This window comes from Lepus europaeus, chromosome 7, assembly GCF_033115175.1.
Source record: "Lepus europaeus isolate LE1 chromosome 7, mLepTim1.pri, whole genome shotgun sequence".
NCBI lineage: Eukaryota > Metazoa > Chordata > Mammalia > Lagomorpha > Leporidae > Lepus > Lepus europaeus.
This window is the reverse complement of record NC_084833.1, coordinates 56973821-56995900: the sequence shown is the minus strand read 5'-3', so window position 1 is coordinate 56995900 and position 22080 is coordinate 56973821. Positions and strand designations below refer to the sequence as shown.

Here is a 22080-nt window from a genome sequence, read left to right as displayed (position 1 = left end):
CTGGTGTTCGTGTGCCTCCTTCTCCTTTGCATCTGCCTCTGGGCATTCTGGCTCCTACCTTTTCCTTCCTGCTTGGGGTTGGGTGTCTGGCCTTCCCTGTCCCTCCGTCACACCCATCTCTCCTTTGTCTCTCTCTGCCCATGCTTTGCCTGGCCTCAGCGGACTACATCGTGATGCAGTTTGGCCGGGTAGCAGAGGATGTGTTCACCATGGATTACAACTACCCGCTGTGTGCACTGCAGGCCTTTGCCATTGCCCTGTCCAGCTTTGACAGCAAGCTGGCCTGCGAATAGAGGCTGCCTCAAGCCCCTTGGGGTTGCCAAGCCTGGAGTGCCGCCTGCCTGCGGAGACAGCCCTGCCTACCTTCTGTACATAGGCCTTCTGCCAGATGAAGCTGTGGCCCACAGGGGCTTCCTGACCCGGCCCCTCTGCCTCTGTGACTGAGGCAGTGGAGCAGTAGGGAGTGTTGGGACGAGGGTAATTCTGTGCCCCAGGATCAACACACGCCCTTATCCTCGGGTTAGTATCCTGCTGCCGTCACGTTTGCCAAGCTGGGCAACCTCTTCATCTGGGAAGGCCCGAGGAGGTGTGGAGGGAGAGGAAGCACAATACAGGGCCGCTGTGGCCCAGCCATCTGCTCAGCCTGGAGCCAGCCTACAGTAAGGTAGGGCACACCCGAATGCATACGTGTAGATGGAGGGCATAGCAGCCTTACTGGCAAGGGGTTCAATACCCAGGCCTGGCCCTTACACCTGCAGAAAGCCCTCCCACCTCATAAGGCCCCAGGCAGGCCTGTGAGGGGTAGTGGGGATAGGGAGTCGGCAGTCTCTTGCCAGGATTACAGGGCCCTGGCTACCTGCAGTTGGTAGGCTGCGGTTCGAGCTGTTGTGATTTCTCCAGGTTGGTTCTGTGCTCAGAGGCAGTGAGAAGTCGGCTCTCAAGGCCCAGAATGCAGGAGGTGCGTGAACAGGCTCTGCAGTACAGCCCTGGAGGCCCAATCCCCAGTCCCACTGTGGGCCTGGCTGGGGGCAGAGCACCGCTGCCAAGCCCTGTGTGCTCCAGGCAGAATCTCTGTCTTCAGACACCCAGCTAAGTCATGCTAGGAGAGGGCTTCAGGGTGTGGTTCCTCTTGGGAGGTGGGGGAGTAGGGAATGATGTGGAACTACAAGAGATCAGAAGTGGCAGGCCCGCGGGGATCAACTGGTACAATCACAGTGCTTCTAGCCGAATCACTGAGAACATGGGCCGGGCCCTGGGTCACCGAGGGTAGAGTTCCCCTCTGTGTTCCCACCATGCCCTAAGGAACTGCTGATCTCCAGTTCTCTGGCCTCCTGGGGTCCTTTCTGCATGCCCTTAGCCCTGGATTCCAGCGTCTTAGCAATGTCAGAGTTGAGTAGAGGAACGCCGCGCGGTAGGAGTGAGGCAGGGCCCTGGTGGAAGTTGCCCTGTCAGTCTGATGGCCCCGAGTGTGACAGATACATGAGCATCCTGGGCTGCTCCCTTCTCCCTGGATGGCACCACCCACTCCAAATGCTGCTCACCTGACATCTTCCCTGGCAGAGATGGGAAGCAAGCAGGGTTATACCTTGCTTTGGAGTAGATATGTGTGCAGAGGATAAGGAGAAATTCTTTTTTTTTTTTTTTTTTTTGGTGACACTTGAAAAATTTCAGGCTCTACAGGTGATTAGTCTTTGTAATCTAGATTTTCCTATGTTGAAGGCTTCAAGCAAGGCATGCCTGTTTACACCTCAGCCATGTGTTTCTCTGATAGGTCCCTCGCAGGAGCTAGCCTCTGTTGGAACTAACGCTTTTCTGGGCTGGGGCTGGTCATTTTCTGATGCAGTACTGTGGTACCAGGGACTTGCCTACATTTGAGCTGATGGCGACCAGATGATCACAATGTCTTCTCCCACTGTGGTCTGCAGCTACAGTTGTAAGGTAGAACAGGCTGATTGTAGTGAGAGGAGGGTCCTGACAGCAGATAGAAAAATCAGAAGCACAATGGAAAATTCTTGGCCTTTCTTTTCTCCTTTAGCACATGAAGAGTAGAAGAGCCTTGGGCGCTGAGGGCCAAGCAAGTGCAGTTGAGCCCCAGCCCTGGTGATGCTGCCTTTCCTTGATCACTGGCCCTACAGCCAAGGGCTTAAGGGCCAGGGCCCCTAGAGCCCACCTGGCTTCAGCCTCTCAGGCCGTGGTGAGAGTTCCTTCCCCTTCACAGAGTCCTGGAGTTGAGGAAGGGATTGGAGTCCCTAGGACCACACCCCAAAACTTTACACCCTCTGCCCCAAAAAGTTCCCCTGCAGAGCGGTGAAGTTCACTTCCTAAGTCTAACGTTTCTTTCCTTTTGGCTCCAAGGTGCTCTGTGTCCATGTGTGTGTCCGTCTAGGAAAAAGGGCAATCTGTGACCATCAACTGAAGTTCTTACTAGGAGCATATTCCTAAGGACGAGTAGGACAGGAAGGAGGTAGTTATGGTCACCTGTGGGTTTTTCCCCATTCATTTCATGCTTGAGCAGCGAGTATACCGTGGAAATAACCAGCTCTTCCTCTGATGAGTGGTTAGCTTTTCAGTCTGAGTGTCGCATGCAAGCTCTTGGATGAATTTAAACAGAACGCTAGTGAATGTGCCTTAAAAATCACAACACTAGTTCAGCGGAAACAGGTAAGGACAGGTGTTGGGAGTCAGAGACTGGAAGAGAACCTTGGAGCCTGTTCCCTTCCCTGACAAGTAGGGCAACAAACTAAACTTTGGTAGTTCTAACCGGCAGCAGGGATGCTTTTCACAGGAAAAGGTCCCTCCTCCTCTGGGCGCTGTTAGGTAAGCACAAACCAGCCCCTTGAGGGATGTCCTGGTTTTCTCTGAGGGCACTAACACTGGCCTTCCCTCTAGCTCCTGTGCGTGGCAGGTGTGCTTCTATGGCTGGGGTCGCACCCTGATGGAGTTCCTTAGGGACATCCAGTATGCAGGTTTTTAAAATCTCCAAGGGGAGAGGGAGGCACCACTACAGAGTTATCTCACTCTAGGTCTTCTTTAACTACATAATGGAAGCTGCTGGACTGGGGATTCAGGCTGAATCAAAGTTAATTCTCGCTTTTGTTGCTACCTTTTCTAGCTCATCACTGTGCCTTTTTCTTTCCTAAGAATGGACATCACACTCCACTTCCTTCCTCTGTTCCACTACCCTTCCTTCCTTCTCCCCCCAGTCAAGGTCCAGGTGGAGCTGGAGATGAGGCTGAGACCCAGCTTCCTGGAGGGCCGTGTCAGAGGACCTAGAAAGCCCACTCTGGTCTCTTTTAGTCCTGCATTTGGTGACAGAGGGGACCTGGTCAGGAGAGGTGACAGAGCTCTTGCTGGGAACACATTTAGCCAGTTTTCATCATGCCTAGAAAGTGTATGTCTCTTTGCACAAGATCGTCTTTTCCTATTTTGGAGTGGTCAGACACTTATTTTGTTCAAAATTATCTGGAGTTTTAGACAAACTTGCAAAACTGTGCTTTTATTAAGTGACTTTTTGAATAAACTCTTTGGTAATCTGGAACAAATGTACTTATTGGTATGTGCAATGACAAACTTGGTATTTTCCCACATTGACATTATGTATGTTGTCGAAGTTAGTGTTTGTCTAAGTACAGACATATCAACAAATTAAACTTGAATTGTTTCAACTCTGCTGGTTTCTCTTCTCATAAAAGGAGAAAAAAACTGTTTACTAAGAGCCCATTTAGAACCAGTGGCATGTGAGTAAACCCTGTCCCCACTCTGGCTGTGCCTTTCAAGGTTAAGGATCACCAGACCACACCCAGGCTAGGCTGGTGCTTCCTCCATCTCCCCTGGGCGCCCATAGAGCTAGAAGGGGCCTGAAGAGACAAGATAAATGGTAAGTTTGTTTTGGTACCAAAGAAAATTTGAAATCAGCTTTTTTCAGGATATACATTTTACATGCACTTTTTATGGAAAAACTACTCATGGAATAAAACTTTAGGCTCTAAAATTTACCTTTAATTGCATTGTTTGGTGAACTTTGTGCAGTGCCTGTATACAGGGCCCAACCCATTTCAGCAGGACTTGGGCATGCCTGGGGCAGGAAGGGGAGGCTGCAGGTAGACCTGAAAGCCAGTGATACTTTAGAAAGGTTAATGGTCAAGGCAAGGTCATGCCATTCATAGTATTTCTTACTCCTCTTCAGTGGTAGGGCCACATTTTGCTCTGGTATACAGGAATTCAAGAGGATGGTGAATAAGTAGCTTTGATGTGACCAAGAACATTTCCTATCTGAACCAGGGCCTACCTCCTGTGGCCTCTGCAGAGAAATAAGGAAGTTTTTTGTTTATTTAGGAATCAGGTTGAAGAAAAACAGTCATAGATAGAGTGACCTCACATCCAGGGTAGTCCTGGTTTACCCCTATTATCTTGGCATAAGTATTCTTTTATGCATTTTGCACTGTAAGTTATTTGGTCATTGAAGCCACAGCAGGCGCACAGATGCCAAACACACCTCAGCTGCAGGCACTCACAAGGCTGTCCTTGTGTTCCTGCTGTGACCAGGAACCTAGCATGCTCACACTCCCTGCAACAGAAACCCATCACGTGGTTTTGCTCAGTGTAGAATTAACATCCATGTCACTGTCGTCCCTAGACTTTCTGAAGGGTAAATCAAAATAACTGGCCGGAAAGAGTGCTCCCATGCAGGGCGCAGTACTTCAGCACAAACCATTTCCATAAGCTGGTTATGCAGCATTTCACTTCCCATCACAATTCACGACTTCCTCCAACACCATTTCTACCCAAAATGCCCTTTCTCTTCCTCGCCCACCACCTCTGTCAGGTGTCTTGGAAATACCTTGGCAAAAATTATTTCTTGGCTTTGGGTCTGTATCGCAGGGACAGCTACATTGCTAGCACATAGTGAGTGGTTCTCATGTAGGAGCTGCAGGTGGAACCGGTGCTGGTTTATGTCTACTGATGACTTCATTTACTCTCCTTACTTGACAGCTGAGGAAGCCCAAGATTCTGTAAGTAGAAGGGCAAATAGATCATGAGCCATTTTGTCTGCCTGCGTAACTCGGTCTCGAGCCCTGTTGCAGTTCCTAGTTCATTTTCTGTGGCAGGCTTCCGTGTCAGCGTTTGCAGTCGCGATCACTGAGCTGTTGTCTCTGGAATGTACGCAGAGGTAAGGACACACACTTCTACAGAGGACTCATATCCTAAAGCAAAGAGATTTGACCCAGGGACTCTCCTCATAAACCAACCCCTCCTGGTGAATGGAGGGAAGTAACAGGAACAACTTCTCAAGACAGTGAAGAGCACCTAGATGATTTTTTACCTTGAGTGTGACCTCAGACTCATCCTCGGTGCGTGTTAAACAGTACTCTTCAACACGAGTCCAGCGTTCTGCACAGGAACGCGGTGCAGTAGGCTTCCGACCCAGTCTTCAGTGCTTTTTCTCTGTAGGTCAGGAATGCCGAGCGAGAGCAGACAGATTACCTCGGACAGCACTCTGTGTGCTTGTATGTGTGATCAGAACTATTTTCCTGGCATCTTCTGCCAGGCACAGTGGAGCTCTAAAAGCTTAGCTACCTTTGCAAAATTTGCTACTATTCGAGTCCTGCACATCCCCCAACTGAGACGTCCTTGGAAACATGCCTACATCAAACTCTGTCTTACATATAAGCTGAATTGACTCACCCTTCCTGTTAGGATTCATGGGTGACAGCGGTGGCTTGGCCAGGATCAGCTCAGCTCTCAAGCTACTTCCTGCTCTGCCCAGCTTCACAATCGCACAGGCGCTCTGCAGCACACGGCACAGCTTTCCCGGCAGGCTGGCGCTTGAGGACGAGCTGAGGCCTCACTTCTCTTTAAATTCAATCTCCCAAAGAACACAATATCCAGAAACAGTTTCTAGGCAAGGACTGTGCACAGGTACTCGAGTTCTCACCTCTATGGCTGGCTCCTCCGTGCAGCCTCAAATCTCAGCTCCGTAGGGCAGGGACTAAATCTAAAGCTTCCCTTGGTGTAAAGGTGCTTTTGGGGTTAGCAGTTCTGTTAAGCAGACCAAGGGTGCAGGGAGCTAGAGATCCAGGCAATAGCCTAGCCAAACAGGCTTCAGGCTCACTGTTGGCCAAGTCAGTGGGCAGCTCCTGCCACTCTGGAACCAAGTGGGGGCTCAGATGAGGCACTAGGGTGGGAGGGACTTCAGCTCAGACAGCAGGGGCTTACCCTGCTCTGGGTAAGCATTCCCACCTCCCCAGGGGACCACTAACCTGCTCAAGGCCCAAAGAATAAGGCAGCTTGGAGTCTGACCTCTTCACTCTTGCAGCCTTAAGTCACCATCATCTAAGCTGATGTTTGTTCATGGGTCAGGCCTTTGCCCTAACAGGTCCCATCTGTAATTACGACAGACCAAAGAGAGTCACTCACTGGTACAACTTCTCTGACTGGGAAAGGCAGGAAGAGGAGTGAAAAAGCTGTCCCTGTGTCCACACTAATGTCTATACAAGGCGACACGTGTGAGCACCAGGAAGGACACATGATATCCATGGAAGATCTGACAGCTATGACAGTTGAGTGCACAGAAAGAAGGGGACGGGGCCAAGGATGCAACCAGAGAAGAGAGAAAGGTCACTGTGGGACTAGGGGAATGGCTACCTCACAGACAAGTGTCACTCAAAACCCTGGGGGCTACGCTTCCTCAACATGCCACCTGCACACGCTCTGTCAGCACTGACAGCCAACCACTCGGCTCTGAAGTTCGGGGGCCACTCTTCCTTGGGGGCTTCCTCCTGCTCACTGTAGCCATCTGTGTTGAATCCAGCATTCTCTGCCAAGACAGCAGGATCTTCTTCATGAAAATGGCAGGAGCAAGTTTCTGGCTGTGGGTCACACGAGGCAGCAGAATTACCTTCCTGGGCTCTGGGGTCGGCAGGCAGGCTTTCCCAGCCCGAGTGCTCTGCTCCTCCCTCTTCTATCCCTCCCATTCCTTCAGCTATTTCTTCAGCAGAGGGCTCTTGTGGGTCAGGGTAATCCACCAGGATAGTTTCTTGCCTACGCTTGATAGAATGTGAGAGGTCATAAACCGGGTAGGTCTCTTCAGGGTAACCTAGAGAGGAAAGCAGCACAGAGTCTTACACAGAAAATGTCTTCAAAAAATAAAGTATTGGCTCAAAAAGATTCTCAGGCAGCAGTCATCCTCTGCTAACAAATCCATTCCAGAAACCTCGCTGATGATTCTAATAGTTGTAAAGTTTCACTTGAGCAGATTCTTAGTAATCTGGCTGACTATCCCAGTGCTCTGTGAAATACAAACCAATTCAGATGAAAATCCCTCCTTAAGTATAGGGTACTTGGAGCAGAGTTAAGTCTCACACCACATGCTTCTGCAATACTGATGAAGATTAAACAAACAGGAGCCCTCAGTTTACCCCAAAAAAAAAAAAAATCCAAATACCAGCTGGAGCACGCTCAGCTCAAGGTTAATGTTTGTAATTTCTATTTGAAACCCTTTCCAGGTCTTCATGGGAGGAGGAGGGGCTGCCAGTGGTGGGGGGAGGCAGGAAACCAACAAAGCTCTTTTACAAAAATCACACCAGATGATACCAAGAAGCCTTCTACTTATCAAAACAACTGCAATCGTTTCTAAGCATCAGAGACAGACGGCACTGCAGCAAGAGGTGCCCACGGTCCCAAAGGACAAGCACTCCATCTTCAGAAGACACAATTCCCATTGTCGGCTTCTTGGTCTTCACAAAATGGAACAAAAGAAAATAACAAACTGGTAAACAAAATGAGTAACGCTGGCACTGAATTCCAGCAATGATAATGAGAAAAGGGAAAATGTTGCCAAATTAAGGAATGGAATGAAATGAATCTGTGTCAGCCCAGCAGGCCTGAGCAACAGATGGGCTGAGCTGGAGCTCATATGCCAGTGCTGGCTGCGGCAGCCATGCACGGAACAGTGTGAAAGCTGCAGAATTCAAATCCATTCATACATGATGGTAATTGGCCAGTTGAATCCTGCCATAAGCCACTTTTTGCCTACAAATTATGAAAAATAGCAGTCGTTTCTGGTGCAGTGTAGGGTGTAGAGATTTTTATATTTACTGTTTCTTTTGAAGTATAAAGTCAAACAGACAGGTTTAAAGCAGAAAACACATTACTCAGAATGCTAACACTGATGATAATTCATTGTATTTACTTCTGGCTTTTTTCACCACACTTTCTTTTTCCCTCTTTCTAAAGAATTCCTGTTGTATATAAAATGTTATATCATGGCTTGTATCATTCACCATTATATCATGAACATTTTTCCATGTCATTAGGCATTTGAAAATAGGCTACAAAATATCCCAGCATACAGCTACTTAATGGACCTGCTTTGCCTTCCTCTTCTGTGAAGACAGGCTCATTCATAAGTAATATGGCAGTTAATATAGCTGAATAGAAGAGATTTCTATAACTATAAAAACTAGACCAAGGGGAATGGACATTTTAAAAGCCCTTTTTATATTGTGCCAGCTGACCTTTGAAAAGAGTACCAAATGTCAGCCTTACCAGTGCTGCTAGAACTGTCCACATTATCACACCTTCCCCAGCACTGAACACACTACTGCCAGAATCCAGTCCCCAGGTCCATCTCTGCAGAATCGTACTCCGGGCCTGCCCCAGTGCCAAAACAGCCCCTGTGGATTCAGCCCCAACAGATACATGGCCTCAGGACAATCTGCCTGAGGGTTACAGCAGCAAGTGCACTTGGGGGCCATGCCAAATGACCTGCTTAGAATGTACGGATGGATTTACTGGTGAATAGCTGAGACAAAGCCAGTCTACAAACACTAGATGAAGTCCCGGCTTCTTCAAATGTGCAGATACCATTGCACAGCCATGAGGATCAAGAATAATCCGGAGAACACGGATTACAAAGAACAAAGTAAAGCACCAGGAACAGACCCTAAAGAAAGGGAGACACAAAAGGTGCCTGGAAAAGAATGCAAAATAAAGTAATTCATTGCTTAAAAATGGATGCATGGTCTGAAATGTTTCATTTGGCAATTCTGCTGTGCAAACATCATACTTATAAAAACCTGGATGGTGGGGTCAGTGTTGTGATGCTGCAGGTTAAGCAACTGCCTGCAATGCTGGCATCCTATGTTGGAGCACCTCTGAGTGCTCTGCTTCCAATCCAGCTCCCTGCACCCACATGGGAGACCTGGATGAAGCTCCTGGCTCCTGGTTTTGGCCTGGCTTAGCCTCCACTGTTGATGCCATTTAGAGAGAGAACCACCAGATGGAAGCTCTCTCTCTCTCTCCTCTCTCTCTGTAACACTGTCTTCTAAATAAATTTATATATATATATAATATATGTAATATATCACATATATACAGTCAGATGAATGAAAAGGAATAAAGAAATTCTTACAGAATTTATAGGACATCAAAAGAGCACATATTTGAATTATAGAATTTCAAGTAAGAAGAGCAATAAAGGAGTAGAAAGCTTAAAGAAATAACAGAAAACCCAGAGATGGGAAAAGATACAAATATTTATTTTAAGATTTCTTTGAAAGGCATAGTTAGAGAAAAGGAGAGATCCATCCATCTTTGGCCTGGCCCAGCACAGCATTGTTGCTGTCTCTCCTTCTCTAGCTCTGCCTTTCAAATACATAAATAAATCTTAAAAAAAAAAAAAAAAAAGCGCAGAAGTGTACGATGAATTAAAGTCTATACATAATCAAATCAGAATATTTCAGTAAATCATTTCTATCTTTAGTGTGAAGGTTAAAAGAATTATTAAAAACAGTTAACAACTGTAATAATTTCTTAAAGGATATACAAGAGAAGATGTAAATCACAACATCAAAAACACAAAATGTTGGGAAGAGATGGAATAAAAGTGTTATCTTCTGCAATCCAGATTAAGTTGTTATCAGCTTATAAAACATCCTGTTCTAACTATGTAAGTCCCACAGTATGTATACACATGCACGTACACAAATAGTAAAAAAGTGAGGCATCAAGGCAGAACATTAGAGAAAATCATCTAGTCACAAAGGAAGGCAGGAAGAGAAAAGAACAGAAGATCTACCAAATAACAAAATGGCAGCAGTCTTTACCTTCAACACTTACACTGAAATGTAAATACATTAAATTCCCCATTTGGAAGACAGAGCAGCAGAAGAGTTTCTTTAAAAACAAGACTATATGCTACCTGTAAGACATTCACATCACATTAAGAACACAAAGGGACTGAAATGAAAGGATAGAAAAAGATAATCCATGCAAATGGAACAAGAGATCAAGGCAGCTGTATTTAAATAAAATAGATGTTAAATAAAAAACTAGACAAAGAAGATAATCATATTATGGTAAAGAGATCAGTTCATGAAGAAGACAGTAGTTATTAACAGAGAAATTCCCAGAAACAAACAAAAATGAAGACTGAGCCATGAAGAGAGAGAGAATCCAAATACATCATCAATGAATATGGAAATTGAACCAGTAATAAAGTCTCCCAACAAAGAAGAGCCCACAACATTATGGATTAATGGTTAAATTCTACCATACATTTAAAGAAGAATTAATATGGATCATTTTCAAACTCTTCTAGAAAACTCAAGTGGAGGGAAAACTTTCATTTCAAATTCATTTATAAGGCCAGACCTGACACCAACGTCAGACATAAAGTTCATAGTGTACTTCATTTCAAAATCTACAAAGCTATAGCAAGCAAAATAGAAAGGTACTGGCATAAAAACAGATACATACACCAATGAACTGAATACAAAGTCCAGAAATAAAGCCTGTATACGTGTATGGTCAATTGATTTTCAAGAAACATGCCAAGAACACAGTGGGGACAGGACAGTCTCTAATTAATGATGTGAGGGAAGCAGGAAGTACCTCTAAAGACAGATCATTGTCCCTCCACCCCTCCCAGACTTTGGGGTTGATGTAATTCCATACAACCCTTGCTTTATAAGAAACAAAAGTGGGGAATGTTAGTAAAACGGCACAGTCTAATCTGTGGCGCCACCTATGCCCCAGACACCATCTTTGGCCCTGGCCCCTGTGCCACCCTGCAGAGTAGGCTTCAGTTTTAAGCCCCATGGCCCAATCACTGGTCAGCTCCACCTCCACCCTAATGGGATTCACTGCTCCTACTTCCCTGCCCACCTCTCAGGAAAAGTTTAACAGGACCTGTTGCTGAACATGTGCTCTCTCTCTTACTCTCTCGCCCTCTACCTACCCCCACAACCCCCTCCTGTCAGGCTTCCCTCACCTGACAATAAACCTTTCCTCTAAAAAAAAAAAAAAAATGATGCAGGGGAAAGTGGATATCTACATGCAAAAGAATGAAATTAGGCCCTCACCTCATACCATATACAAAAATCAGCTTGGGCCAGCATTTGGCACAGTGGATTAAGCCACCAATTTTGGTGCTGGCATCCCATACTGGAGTTCTAGTTCAAGTCCTGGTTACTCTGCTTCTGACTTAGTTCCCTGCTAATGTGCCCGGAAAGACAGCAAAGGATGGCTTAAGTGCTTGGTCCCTGCCACCCATGTGGGACACCTAGATGGGAGTTTCTGGCTCCTCGCTTTGGCCTAGTCCCAGTTGCAGGCATTTGGGGAGTAAACCAGCAGATGGAAGATCCCTCCTCTCTCATTCACTCTGCCTTTCAAATAAATAAATCTTTAAAAAAAAAAAAAAAAAAAAAAAAAAAAAAAACCTCAGCCGGTGCCGTGGCTCAACAAGCTAATCCTCCGCCTAGTGGCGCCGGCACACAGGTTCTAGTCCCGGTGGAGGCGCTGGATTCTGTCCTGGTTGCCCCTCTTCCAGGCCAGCTCTCTGCTATGGCCCGGGAGTGCAGTGGAGGATGGCCCAAGTGCTTGGACCCTGCACCCCATGGGAGACCAGGAGAAGCACCTGGCTCCTGCCTTCGGATCAGCGCAGTGCGCTGGCCGCAGTGGCCATTGGAGGGTGAACCAATGGCAAAGGAAGACCTTCCTCTCTGTCTCTCTCACTATCCACTCTGCCTGTCAAAAAAACAAAAACAAACAAACAAACAAACAAAAAAACCTCAAAAAAGAATCAAAGACTTAAATATAAGGCCTGAAACTATAGAACGACTTGAAAAGACAGGGAACCAGCTCCATGACACTGGTCAAGGCAATGATGTTTTGGATATGACCACAAAAGCCCAGGAAACAAAAAACAGACAAATGTGATTACCTCTTACTGAAAAACTTCTGCAGAGCAAAGGAAACAACCAAGGGGGTAAAGAGACAACATACAAGATAAAAAAATGTGCAAACCATACACCTGATAAAGGATTAATATCCAAAATATATCAGAAAACTCAATAGCAAGAAAACAAACAATCCAATTATAAAATGGGCATTGGCATGGGCATGGATGGGTGTTTCACCTAATGGTTAAGATGCCAATTAGGATGCCAGCATGCCTTATTGGAATACCTGGGTTTGATTCCTGACTCTGGTTCCTGAATACAGATTCCTGCTAAAGTGTACCCTGGGAGGCAGTAATGGGGCTTAAGGCACCTGTGACACCAGTATCCCATACTCAATCCCAGGATTCCTGTCCTGGCTGCTCTGCTTCTGATTCAGCTCCCTGTTAATGTGCCTGGGGAAAGCACCAGAAGGTGGTCCAAGTACCTGAACCACTGCTACCCATGTGAGAGACCCAGATGGATGGGATTCCAGGCTCCTGGCTTTGGCCTTGCCCATTATGGGCCCATTGCCAATTATGACCATTTGGGAAGTGAATCAGAGGACAGAAGGTCTCTCTCTGTTATCTCCTCTCTAACTCTATCTTTCAAATACATAAATTGCTTTTTTAAAAATTAAAGTGACTGGCACTGTTATGTAGCTGGCCACCTGACTTTTAAATAAGTAAATAATAAACAAATAAATAATAAATAAAAAACTTTTAAAAAATTAGGGGCCCTGTTAAATTTAAGAGTGGAAAAAGAGAGGGAGGAGATGTACAATTTGAGACATGCTCAATCGGACTTGCCCCAAATGGTGGAGTTAGAAATGTGCCAGGGGATTCCAATACAATCCCATCAAGGTGGCATGTACCAATGCCATCTCACCAGTCCAAGTGATCAATTTCAGTTCACAATTGATGGCTCTGATAGGTCTAAGAGTCAAAGGGATCACACAAACAAGACAAGTGTCTCCTAATACTAACTGATAGAATCAAAAAGGGAGAGAAGGATCCAACATGGGAAGCAGGATACACAGCAGACTCATAGAATGGCAGATGTCCTAAACAACACTCTGGCCTCAGAATCAGCCCTTAAGGCATTCGGATCTGGCTGAAGAGCCCATGAGAGTATTGTAGGCATGGAAAGCCAAGATACCATGGAAAAGAAAAAAAAAAAGAAGACCTAAATGAAAGATCTCTGTGAGTGAGATCCCAGTGGAAAGAACAGGGCCATCAAAGAAGGAGGTACCTTTCTCTGAAGGGAGGAGAGAACTTCCACTTTGACTATGACCCTATCGGAATAAGATCAAAGTCAGCGAACTCTGAAGGCTTCCATAGCCCTGGCAACTCATGACTAGAGCCTAGGGAGATTACTGATGCCATGAACAGGAGTGTCAAATTGTTAAGTCAGCAGCAGGAGTCACTGTGTACTTACATCCCATGTGGGATCTGTCCTTAATGTGTTGTCTAATGTGCAGTGATGCTATAACTAGTACTGAAACAGTATTTTTACATTTTGTGTTTCTGTGTGGGTACAAACTGATGAGATCTTTACTAATTATATACTGAATCAATCTTCTGTATATAAAGATAATTGGAAATGAAAAAAAACCCTGGTGTTAAATTGGAAATGGCATAGAAAATTAATTAATTTTTTAAAAAAATATTATGTAGGATCTCTGTCTTTAATGTGCTGTACACTCTTATTTAATGCTATAACTAGTACTCCAACGGTATTTTTTTCACTTTGTGTTGCTATATGGGGGCAAACTGTTGAAATCTTTACCTAATATATACTAAACTGATCTTCTGTATATAAAGAGAATTGAAAATGAATCTTGATGTGAATGGAAGGGGAGAGGGAGTGGGAAAGGGGAGGGTTGCAGGTGGGAGGGAAGTTATGGGAGGGGGGGAAGCCATTGTAACCCATAAGCTGTACTTTGGAAATTTATATTCATTAAATAAAAGTTGAATAAATGAAAAAAATAAATAAAAAATTAGGGGCCAGAGCTGTGGCATAGCAGGTTAAGCTACCACCTGCAGTGCTAGCATCCATATGGGCCCTAGTTCAAGTCCCAGCTGCTCCACTTCTGATCCAGCTGTCTGCTAACACACCTGGGAAAACAGCAAAGGAAGGCCCATGTACTTGGGCCTCTGCACTCACTTGGGAAACCTGGATGGAGTTCCTGGCTCCTGACTTTGGCCTGGTCTGGCTCCAGGCCTTTATGGACACTTGGAAAGTAAACCAGCAGACAGAAATTCTCTCTCTCTCTCTCTCTCTCTATAACTCTGCCTTTCAAATAAGTAAAATAAATCTTAAAAAAGAAATTAAAAATAGGCAAGTGATCTAAATAGATATTTTTCAACAGAACTGCAATTAGAACCACAATGAGCTATTACTTCATACCTGTTACAATGTCTATCTTTTATTTTTTTAAAAGATTTATTTCTTTATTTTAAAGTCAGAGTTACACAGAGAGAGAAGGAGAGGATGTTTTCCATCCACTGGTCCACTCCCCAGAAGGCCGCAACGGCCGGAGCTGCGCTGATCAGGAGCCAGGAGCTTCTTCCAGGTCTCCCACGCAGGTGCAGGGGCTCAAGAACTTGGGCCATATTACACTGCTTTCCCAGTCCATAGCAGAGAGCTAATATTGGAAGTGGAGCAGCCAGGTCTTGAACTGGCACCCATATGGGATGCCGGCGCTTCAGGCCAGGGCATTAACCCGCTGCACCACAGTGCTAGCCCCAGAATGCTCTTCTTTTAAAAAGATGAAGTCCCAGCACCTAAGATGGCAGAATAAGGAGAGAGCTTACTACTCTAGTCTAGGGGAAGATAGTTTAAAAAAAGTCGAGAGGGTGTGGACACACACAGCTGAGGGCCCCAGCAGCTGAGAGCCTCAGCACCAGCTCTGGAGAATGAGGTCAAACCAGGCTGCAGCAGCCCAAACCAGTGGAGATAAAGTAGCAGGAAGAGCCTGGTGCAAGTTTGGCTTGAAGCCCTATGGGGGACAGTGTATCTGCCAAACTAGAGGAGAGAAAAAGAGCACATTTCTCTTCCCAACCACCATGCACCAGCATCCTATAACTAGCCAAGAGAGAGCAGGTGCCATTTTGAATACAAATGCCAGCTCACATCCACGTGCCCAGCAATCAGCCAAGCGGAGACGCCCGAGTCTGGCTGGAAGAATTGACAGAGTTGGGAACTCATGACTGTGGCAGGCTTGTGTACTGGGACTGTGAAAACACTGTGGCTGCACAGGAGGGTGCAGGGTGTGGCTGGGACTTTGGGCAGTCTCTGTGGGCTTGCAGCTCCCTGATTCCCTGGTGAGGGTCAGTGCTGTGGGATCCATGCTTACACCAAGGACTGCACAGATCCTTTGTATGGTTCCTGTGGCAGCACAGACAAATGTTGTACTCACTGGGGCTAGTGCCCAGGCACTTGTCTCCTTTGATGAGAGGAGGTGAGTATGAGACTACACCAATAGAAAAAACCACCCCTCTGAATTAAAAAAAAAAAATTTACCACCAGGTTGGTGCCCAACCAGGGTGTCACCTTGGACATTCCCTTCAACCTGGAGCACTGAACAGAGCTCCCTGGCCACACCTACTGCACACTATCGTGTGTAAACTGGAAAAGCAGATACTCTACTAAGCCACAGAGGAACAGTTCAAAGATAAAAACCATCATGGGGTTGGGGGATGGCAAAACAAAACAAAACAAAAAAGAAACCAACAAGTATCTCCCCAAATGCCAAATAATAAAGGCAGCAATTCAAGAAACAAGAATAAGGAAGACAACATGATGCCTCCAAAAGAACACAACACTTCAATACTAGAATGTGAAGATTAAGAGACTGAAGAAATGCCAGAAATGGATTCAAAATTGAATGTAGGATTACTTAGAAGTAATGAGAAGCAAATCCACAAACTAATGAAATCTGTACATGACATGAAAGAAAATTTCTTCCATGAAATTGAGATCATAGAAATCAAGATGAAATTCTGGAAATGAAGAATTCAATAGAACAAATAAAAAATGCAGTGGAAAGCCTTAACAACATACTCAGGGAAGCAGAAGAAAGAATATCTGACTTAAAAGACAAATAGTGGGGCTGGCACTGTGGCGCAGCAGGTTAATGCCCTGGCCTGAAGTGCCAGCATCCCATATGGGCACTGGTTTGAGACCCAGCTGCTCCACTTCCAATCCAGCTCTCTGCTGTGGTCTAGGAAAACAGAAGATGGACAAGTCCTTGGGCCCCTCCACCCACGTGGGAGACCCAGAAGAAGCTCCTGGCTTTGGACTGGTGCAGCTCCGGCCATTGCTGCCAATTGGGGAGTGAACCGGTGGATGGAAGACTCTCTCTCTCTCTCTGCCTCTCCTCTCTTGTGTAACCCTGACTTTCAAGTGAATAAATTAACCTTTAAGAAAAAAAGACAAATAGCTAGAAACTTTAGTCAGACCAAAAAACAAAAAAAGAGGAAGAAGAAATTAGAAAGCTAAAAAACAAAAAGAGTGACGGAAATATATGGGATACTATCAAATGACCCAACATACAGGTCCTAGGAGTTCCTGAAGGCATGAAAGGAGAGGATGGATTATTAGAAGTCCTTTTTAATGATGTAATTACAGAAAACCTCCCTAATTTGGAGAAAGAAAGGGATGTCCAAGTACAGGAAGCACAAAGAAATCCTAGAAAACATGACCAGAAAAGATCTTCACCACGACACATTGTAGTCAAACTCACAGTAAAACATCCATAAGCTGTACACTGGAAATTTATATTTATTAAATAAAAGTTAAAAAAAATAAATAAATAAAAATGGTAGATCCTTAAAAAAAAAAAAAACATAAAGAAAAGATTCCAAAACGAGCACAACAGAATCACCAGATTACTTTCAGAAAATTTCTGATTAGACTCACAGCTGATTTCTCATCAGAAACCCTACAGGCTAGGAGAGAATGGTGAGACATAGTCTAAGATTTAAGAGAAAAAAAAACCTGTCAATCCAGAATACTGTACCCTGCAAAGCTCACATTTATGAATAAAGGGGAAATATAAAGAACAACAAACAGAAACTTAATTTATCACCACCTATCCAGCCTTACAAAAGATGCTTAAGGATGTCCTACACACAGAAACATGGTCATCACTACAAAAGATGAAGGCAGACAATCTCCCAGTAATACTACAAAGGAAATCCAAAGTATACAATAGGAATATTTATGGAAAAACGGCAAGACCAAGTCATAATGTATCAATAGTCACCTTGAATGTAAATGGCCTCAACTCTTCAGTTTAAAGATACAGACTGGCAAAGTGGATTAAAAAACAAAACCTATCTACTTGCTGCCTACAAGAAACACATCTCACCAACAAAGATACATGCAGACTGAAAGTGAAATTATGGAAAAAGATATTCCATGTTAACAGAAACTAAAAAACAGCTGGAGTAGCCATCTTAATATCAGACAAAATAGACTTTAACACAGAAACTGTTAAAAGAAACAAAGAAGGGCACTATGTAATGATTAAGGGATCAAATAAACAGGAAGATATGACTATTATAAATGTATATGCACCTAATTACAGGGCACCTGGCTATTTAAAAGAAATGTTAAAGTATCTAAAGGGAGACAAAGACCAAAGACACCAATACAATAGTAACAGGGGACTTCAATAGCCCACTTTCAACAATGGACAGATAAACCACACAGAAAATAAGCAAGGAATCAGCAGAGTTAATTGATACTATAGACCAAATGGACCTAACATATCTACAGAACTTTCTATCCTACAGTCACAGAATACACATTATTCTCACCAGTACATGGAACTTTCACTAGGATTGACCACATGCTAAGTCATAAAGCAAGTCTCAGCAAATTAAAAAAAAAAACAAACTGAAATCATACTATGCATCTTCTCTGACCACAATGGAATGAAGCTGGAAATCAACAACTCAGGAATCTCTGAAACATATGCAAACACTTTGAGACTGAACAACATGCTCCTGAATGATCAGTGGGTCAGTGAAGAAATAAAAAGATTACTGGAAATAAATGAACATGACAATACAACATATCAAAACTTATGGGACACAACAAAAGCAGTGTTAAGAGGAAAGTTCATAGCAATTGGTGCCTACACCAAGAAATTGGAAAACCACCAAATGAAAGAGCTATCAATGCATCTTGAGGACCTAGAAAAACAGCAAACCAAATCCAAAAGTAAAGAAATAATTAAAATTAGAGAATAAACAAAATTGAATAAAAAAATACAAAAGATCAACAAAATGAAGAGCTGGTTTTTTGAAAAAACAAAACTGACACACCATTGGCCCAACTAACCAAAAAAAGGAGGGAGAAGACGTATATCAATAAAATTAGAGATGAAAGAGAAAATTTAACAATAAAAACCACAGAAATAAAAATAATCATCAGAAATTACTACAATGAGCTGTATGCCAAGAAACTAGAAAACATAAAATAAATGGATGGATTCCTGGACACATACAACACACATAAATTGAGCCATGAAGACACAGAAAACCTAAACCAAGACTAATAACCAAGACAGTAATAAAGACTCTCCCAACAAAGAAAAGCCCAAGACCTGATGGCTTTACTGCTGAATTCTACCAGACATTTAAAGAAGAACTACTCCAATTCTTCTCAAGCTATTCAAAACAACTGAAAGCGAGGGAATCCTCCAAAATGCTTTCTATGAAGCCAGCATCACTTTAATTCCTAAACCTGGAAAAGATGCACCTGAGAACCACAGAAAAATTTCCCTAATAAACACAGATGCAAAAATCCTTAACAAAATACTAGATAATTGACTCTAACAACACATCAGAATGATCATTTGCTTGGGGGAGAGGGGGCGGCTGTGGCACAGTGGGTTAAAGCCCCAGCCTGTATGCTGGCATCCCATATGGGTGCTGGTTCGTGTCCTGGCTGCTCCACTTCTGATCTAGCTCTCTGCTATGGCCTGAGAAAGCAGCAGACGATGGCCCAAGTCCTTGGACCTCTGAACCCATGTGGGAGACCTGGAAGAAGCTCCTGGCTCCTGGCTTCAGATCAGCTCAGCTCTGGTCATTGCGGTCATTTGGGGGGTGAACCAGCGGAATGGAAGACCTTTCTCTGGCTCTACCTCTTTCTGTAACTCTTTCAAATAAATAAAATAATTCTTTTTTTTTTTTTAAAAAAAAAAGATCATTTGCCTGGACCAAGTGGGATTTATTCCTGGTATGCAGTGATGGTTCAACATTCGCAAATCAATCAGTGTGATACATCACATTAACAAATTGAAGAACAAAAACCATATGATTATCTAAATAGATGTAGAGAAGGCATGTGATAAAATACAACACCCTTTCATGTTCAAAACTCTAAGCAGATTGGGTATAGAAGGAAAATCCATCAACACAATCAAGACAATTTATGACAAACCCACAGCCAGCATCCTAAAGAATGGGGAAAATGAAGAGCCCATGAGAGTATTTTAGGCATGGAAAGCCAAGACACCATGGAAAAGAAAAAAAAAGAAGACCTAAATGAAAGATCTCTGCGAGTGAGATCCCAGTGGAAAGAACGGGGCCATCAAAGAAGGAGGTACCTTTCTCTGAAGGGAGGAGAGAACTTCCACTTTGATTGTGGCCCTGTCTAAATACTGTTGGAGTTTGTGGATTCAAAAGGCTTCCATAGCCATGACAGCTCATGACAAGAGCCTCGGGTGATTGCTGACATCATGAATAAGAGTATCAATTATTAAATCAACAACAGGAGTTACTGTGCACTTGCTCCCCATGTAGAACCTCTGTCCTCAATGAGTTGTACTATTAGAATTAACAGTAAAACTTGTCTTCAAACAGTACTTTATACTTTGTGTGTCTGTGTGGGTGCAAACTGTTGAAATCTTTACTTAGTATAGAGTTGATCTTCTATATATAAAGATATTTAAAATGAATCTTAATGAAGAATGGGATGGGAAAGGGAGTAGGAGGTGGGATGGGAGTGGGCATGGGAGGGCCGGTATAGGGGGAAGAACCACTATATTCCAAAAGATGTACCTATGACATTTATATTTATTAAATAAAAGCATTCTTTAAAACTATATTAAAAAAAGGCAATCTATAGAAGTGTAATTGATACTTTGAGAAGCAATGACTTTGAACAACCCTTGTCTCAACTGTTGAGGAACAGTTTTTTTTCATACTATTTGTTGGACACTTTACTTCACAGTAAATCCTGTGTGAACCAAGTTAATTGAAAATAGATTTTAGTAAAAAAAAATAAGAATGGGAATAGGAGAGGGAAGAGGAAGAGTGATGGAAGAGTGGGTGGGAGGGCAGGTACAGTGGGAAGAATCACCATGTTCCTAGAGTTGTAATTATGAAATTTATAAAGTTTATACTCCTTAAATAAGATTTTTCTGGATGAAAAAAAAAGTACTTGAGCCATAAAGAAAATTTCAAAAAAAATTTTTTTAAGTAAAAAAGATGAATGGTTAATGAGTGCTGGCAAAGACATGGAAAGAAAGGGAACCCTTATGCATTGTTGGTGAGAATGTAAATTAATACAGCCATTACTGAAAAGAGTATAGAGGCTCCTCAACAGATCAAAAATAGAACAATCCAGTATTCCTACTACTAAGTATGTATCCAGAGGATACGAGGTTAGTATGTCAAAGATGTGTCTGCACTTCCATATTCACCATGGCATTATTCAAAGAGCTTGGACAGAAGAAACTATAAGAAAAAAAAAAAAAAGATGAGCTGCATGGATGACTTATCTAGGATACACAAACTCAGAATTACTGAATTTTTGGATGAGAGAACAACATATGGTAAATCAAGCAACAAGCAAGGAAATGATAGGGATCCTGTAGCTGAAGAAAGCCTTGAGTACTGAGATGGAAAGGCCTCCCTAATCTCTAAGCAAAAACACAAAAAAATGCACACAATGATATTCACTCAGATACATTATGCTGATGATCTTAATTCAGATTTTTAGGTAAAAAACAACTCCATATACAATACAGAGTTAACTAATTAAAAACTGGTATCAGAGAAGTAAGATTTCTTGTTTTCAACAGTAAATGAAACAGAAAAGAAGCATTTTCAGACTCCTACAGAGAAAATGGCATGACTAATTTTATATCCAGGCAATTACTTGTATTAAAGGTGAAAAATGTGTAGATATATATGTATACCACTGTATAAAGGTGGGAAATGTAATTAAGAAAATAATCTCAACAAATACTAAAATTTTTAAAAATTTAAATTCAGGTCCAGCGCCATGGCTCACTTGGTTAATCCTCCACCTGCAGTACTGGCATCCCATATGGGCACTGGGTTCTAGTCCCAGCTGCTCCTCTTCCAGTCCAGCTGTTTGCTGTGGCCCAGGAGGGCAGTGGAGGATGGCCCAAGTACTTGGGCCCCTGCACCTGTATGGGAGACCAGGAAGAAGCACCTGGCTCCTGGCTTCAGATCAGTGCAGTGCCGGCCCTAATAGCCATCTGGGGAGTGAACCAACGGAAGGAAGACCTTTCTCTCTGTCTCTTTCACTGTCTATAACTCTACCTGTCAAATAAATTTTTTTAAAAATTTAATTCAAGAAAGATGAAGGTGTACACAAGAAACTGGTGAACAATTAAATCCATAAGACTGATCAATGTTGTTGATAATGTGACTAGAAACTTAATGCCATTGTTAAATGATACTTAAAACAGAAAAGGTTAGTATATTGAAATAGTATCACCTATAGTTAAAACTGCATACAATTTCAACAAAACCTAAAGGTACATAGAAAAATAGGATACAGAGGAAGCAACTGTGGCATAGCGGGTAAAGCCACT

General features: G+C 43.5%; 2 protein-coding genes across 7 annotated transcripts in view; one reads left to right on the top strand and one right to left on the bottom strand.

Annotated features, from left to right (window-relative positions):
- Positions 1-3602, top strand: part of TUB (TUB bipartite transcription factor) — a 97617-nt gene extending 94015 nt beyond the window's left edge. For 2 of the 4 annotated variants that reach the window (XM_062196555.1, XM_062196557.1), the window contains exon 12: positions 160-3602. In XM_062196555.1, coding sequence (XP_062052539.1) covers positions 160-293 — 134 coding nt within the window. In that variant the 3' untranslated portion in view covers positions 294-3602. The remainder of the gene's footprint in view (positions 1-159) is intronic. The other 2 variants (XM_062196556.1, XM_062196558.1) reach the window with 2 other exon arrangements.
- Positions 3603-6260: 2658 nt separating this feature from the next.
- Positions 6261-22080, bottom strand: part of RIC3 (RIC3 acetylcholine receptor chaperone) — an 84249-nt gene continuing 68429 nt past the window's right edge. For all 3 annotated transcript variants that reach the window (XM_062196559.1, XM_062196560.1, XM_062196561.1), the window contains one exon: positions 6261-7096. In XM_062196559.1, coding sequence (XP_062052543.1) covers positions 6660-7096 — 437 coding nt within the window. In that variant the 3' untranslated portion in view covers positions 6261-6659. The remainder of the gene's footprint in view (positions 7097-22080) is intronic.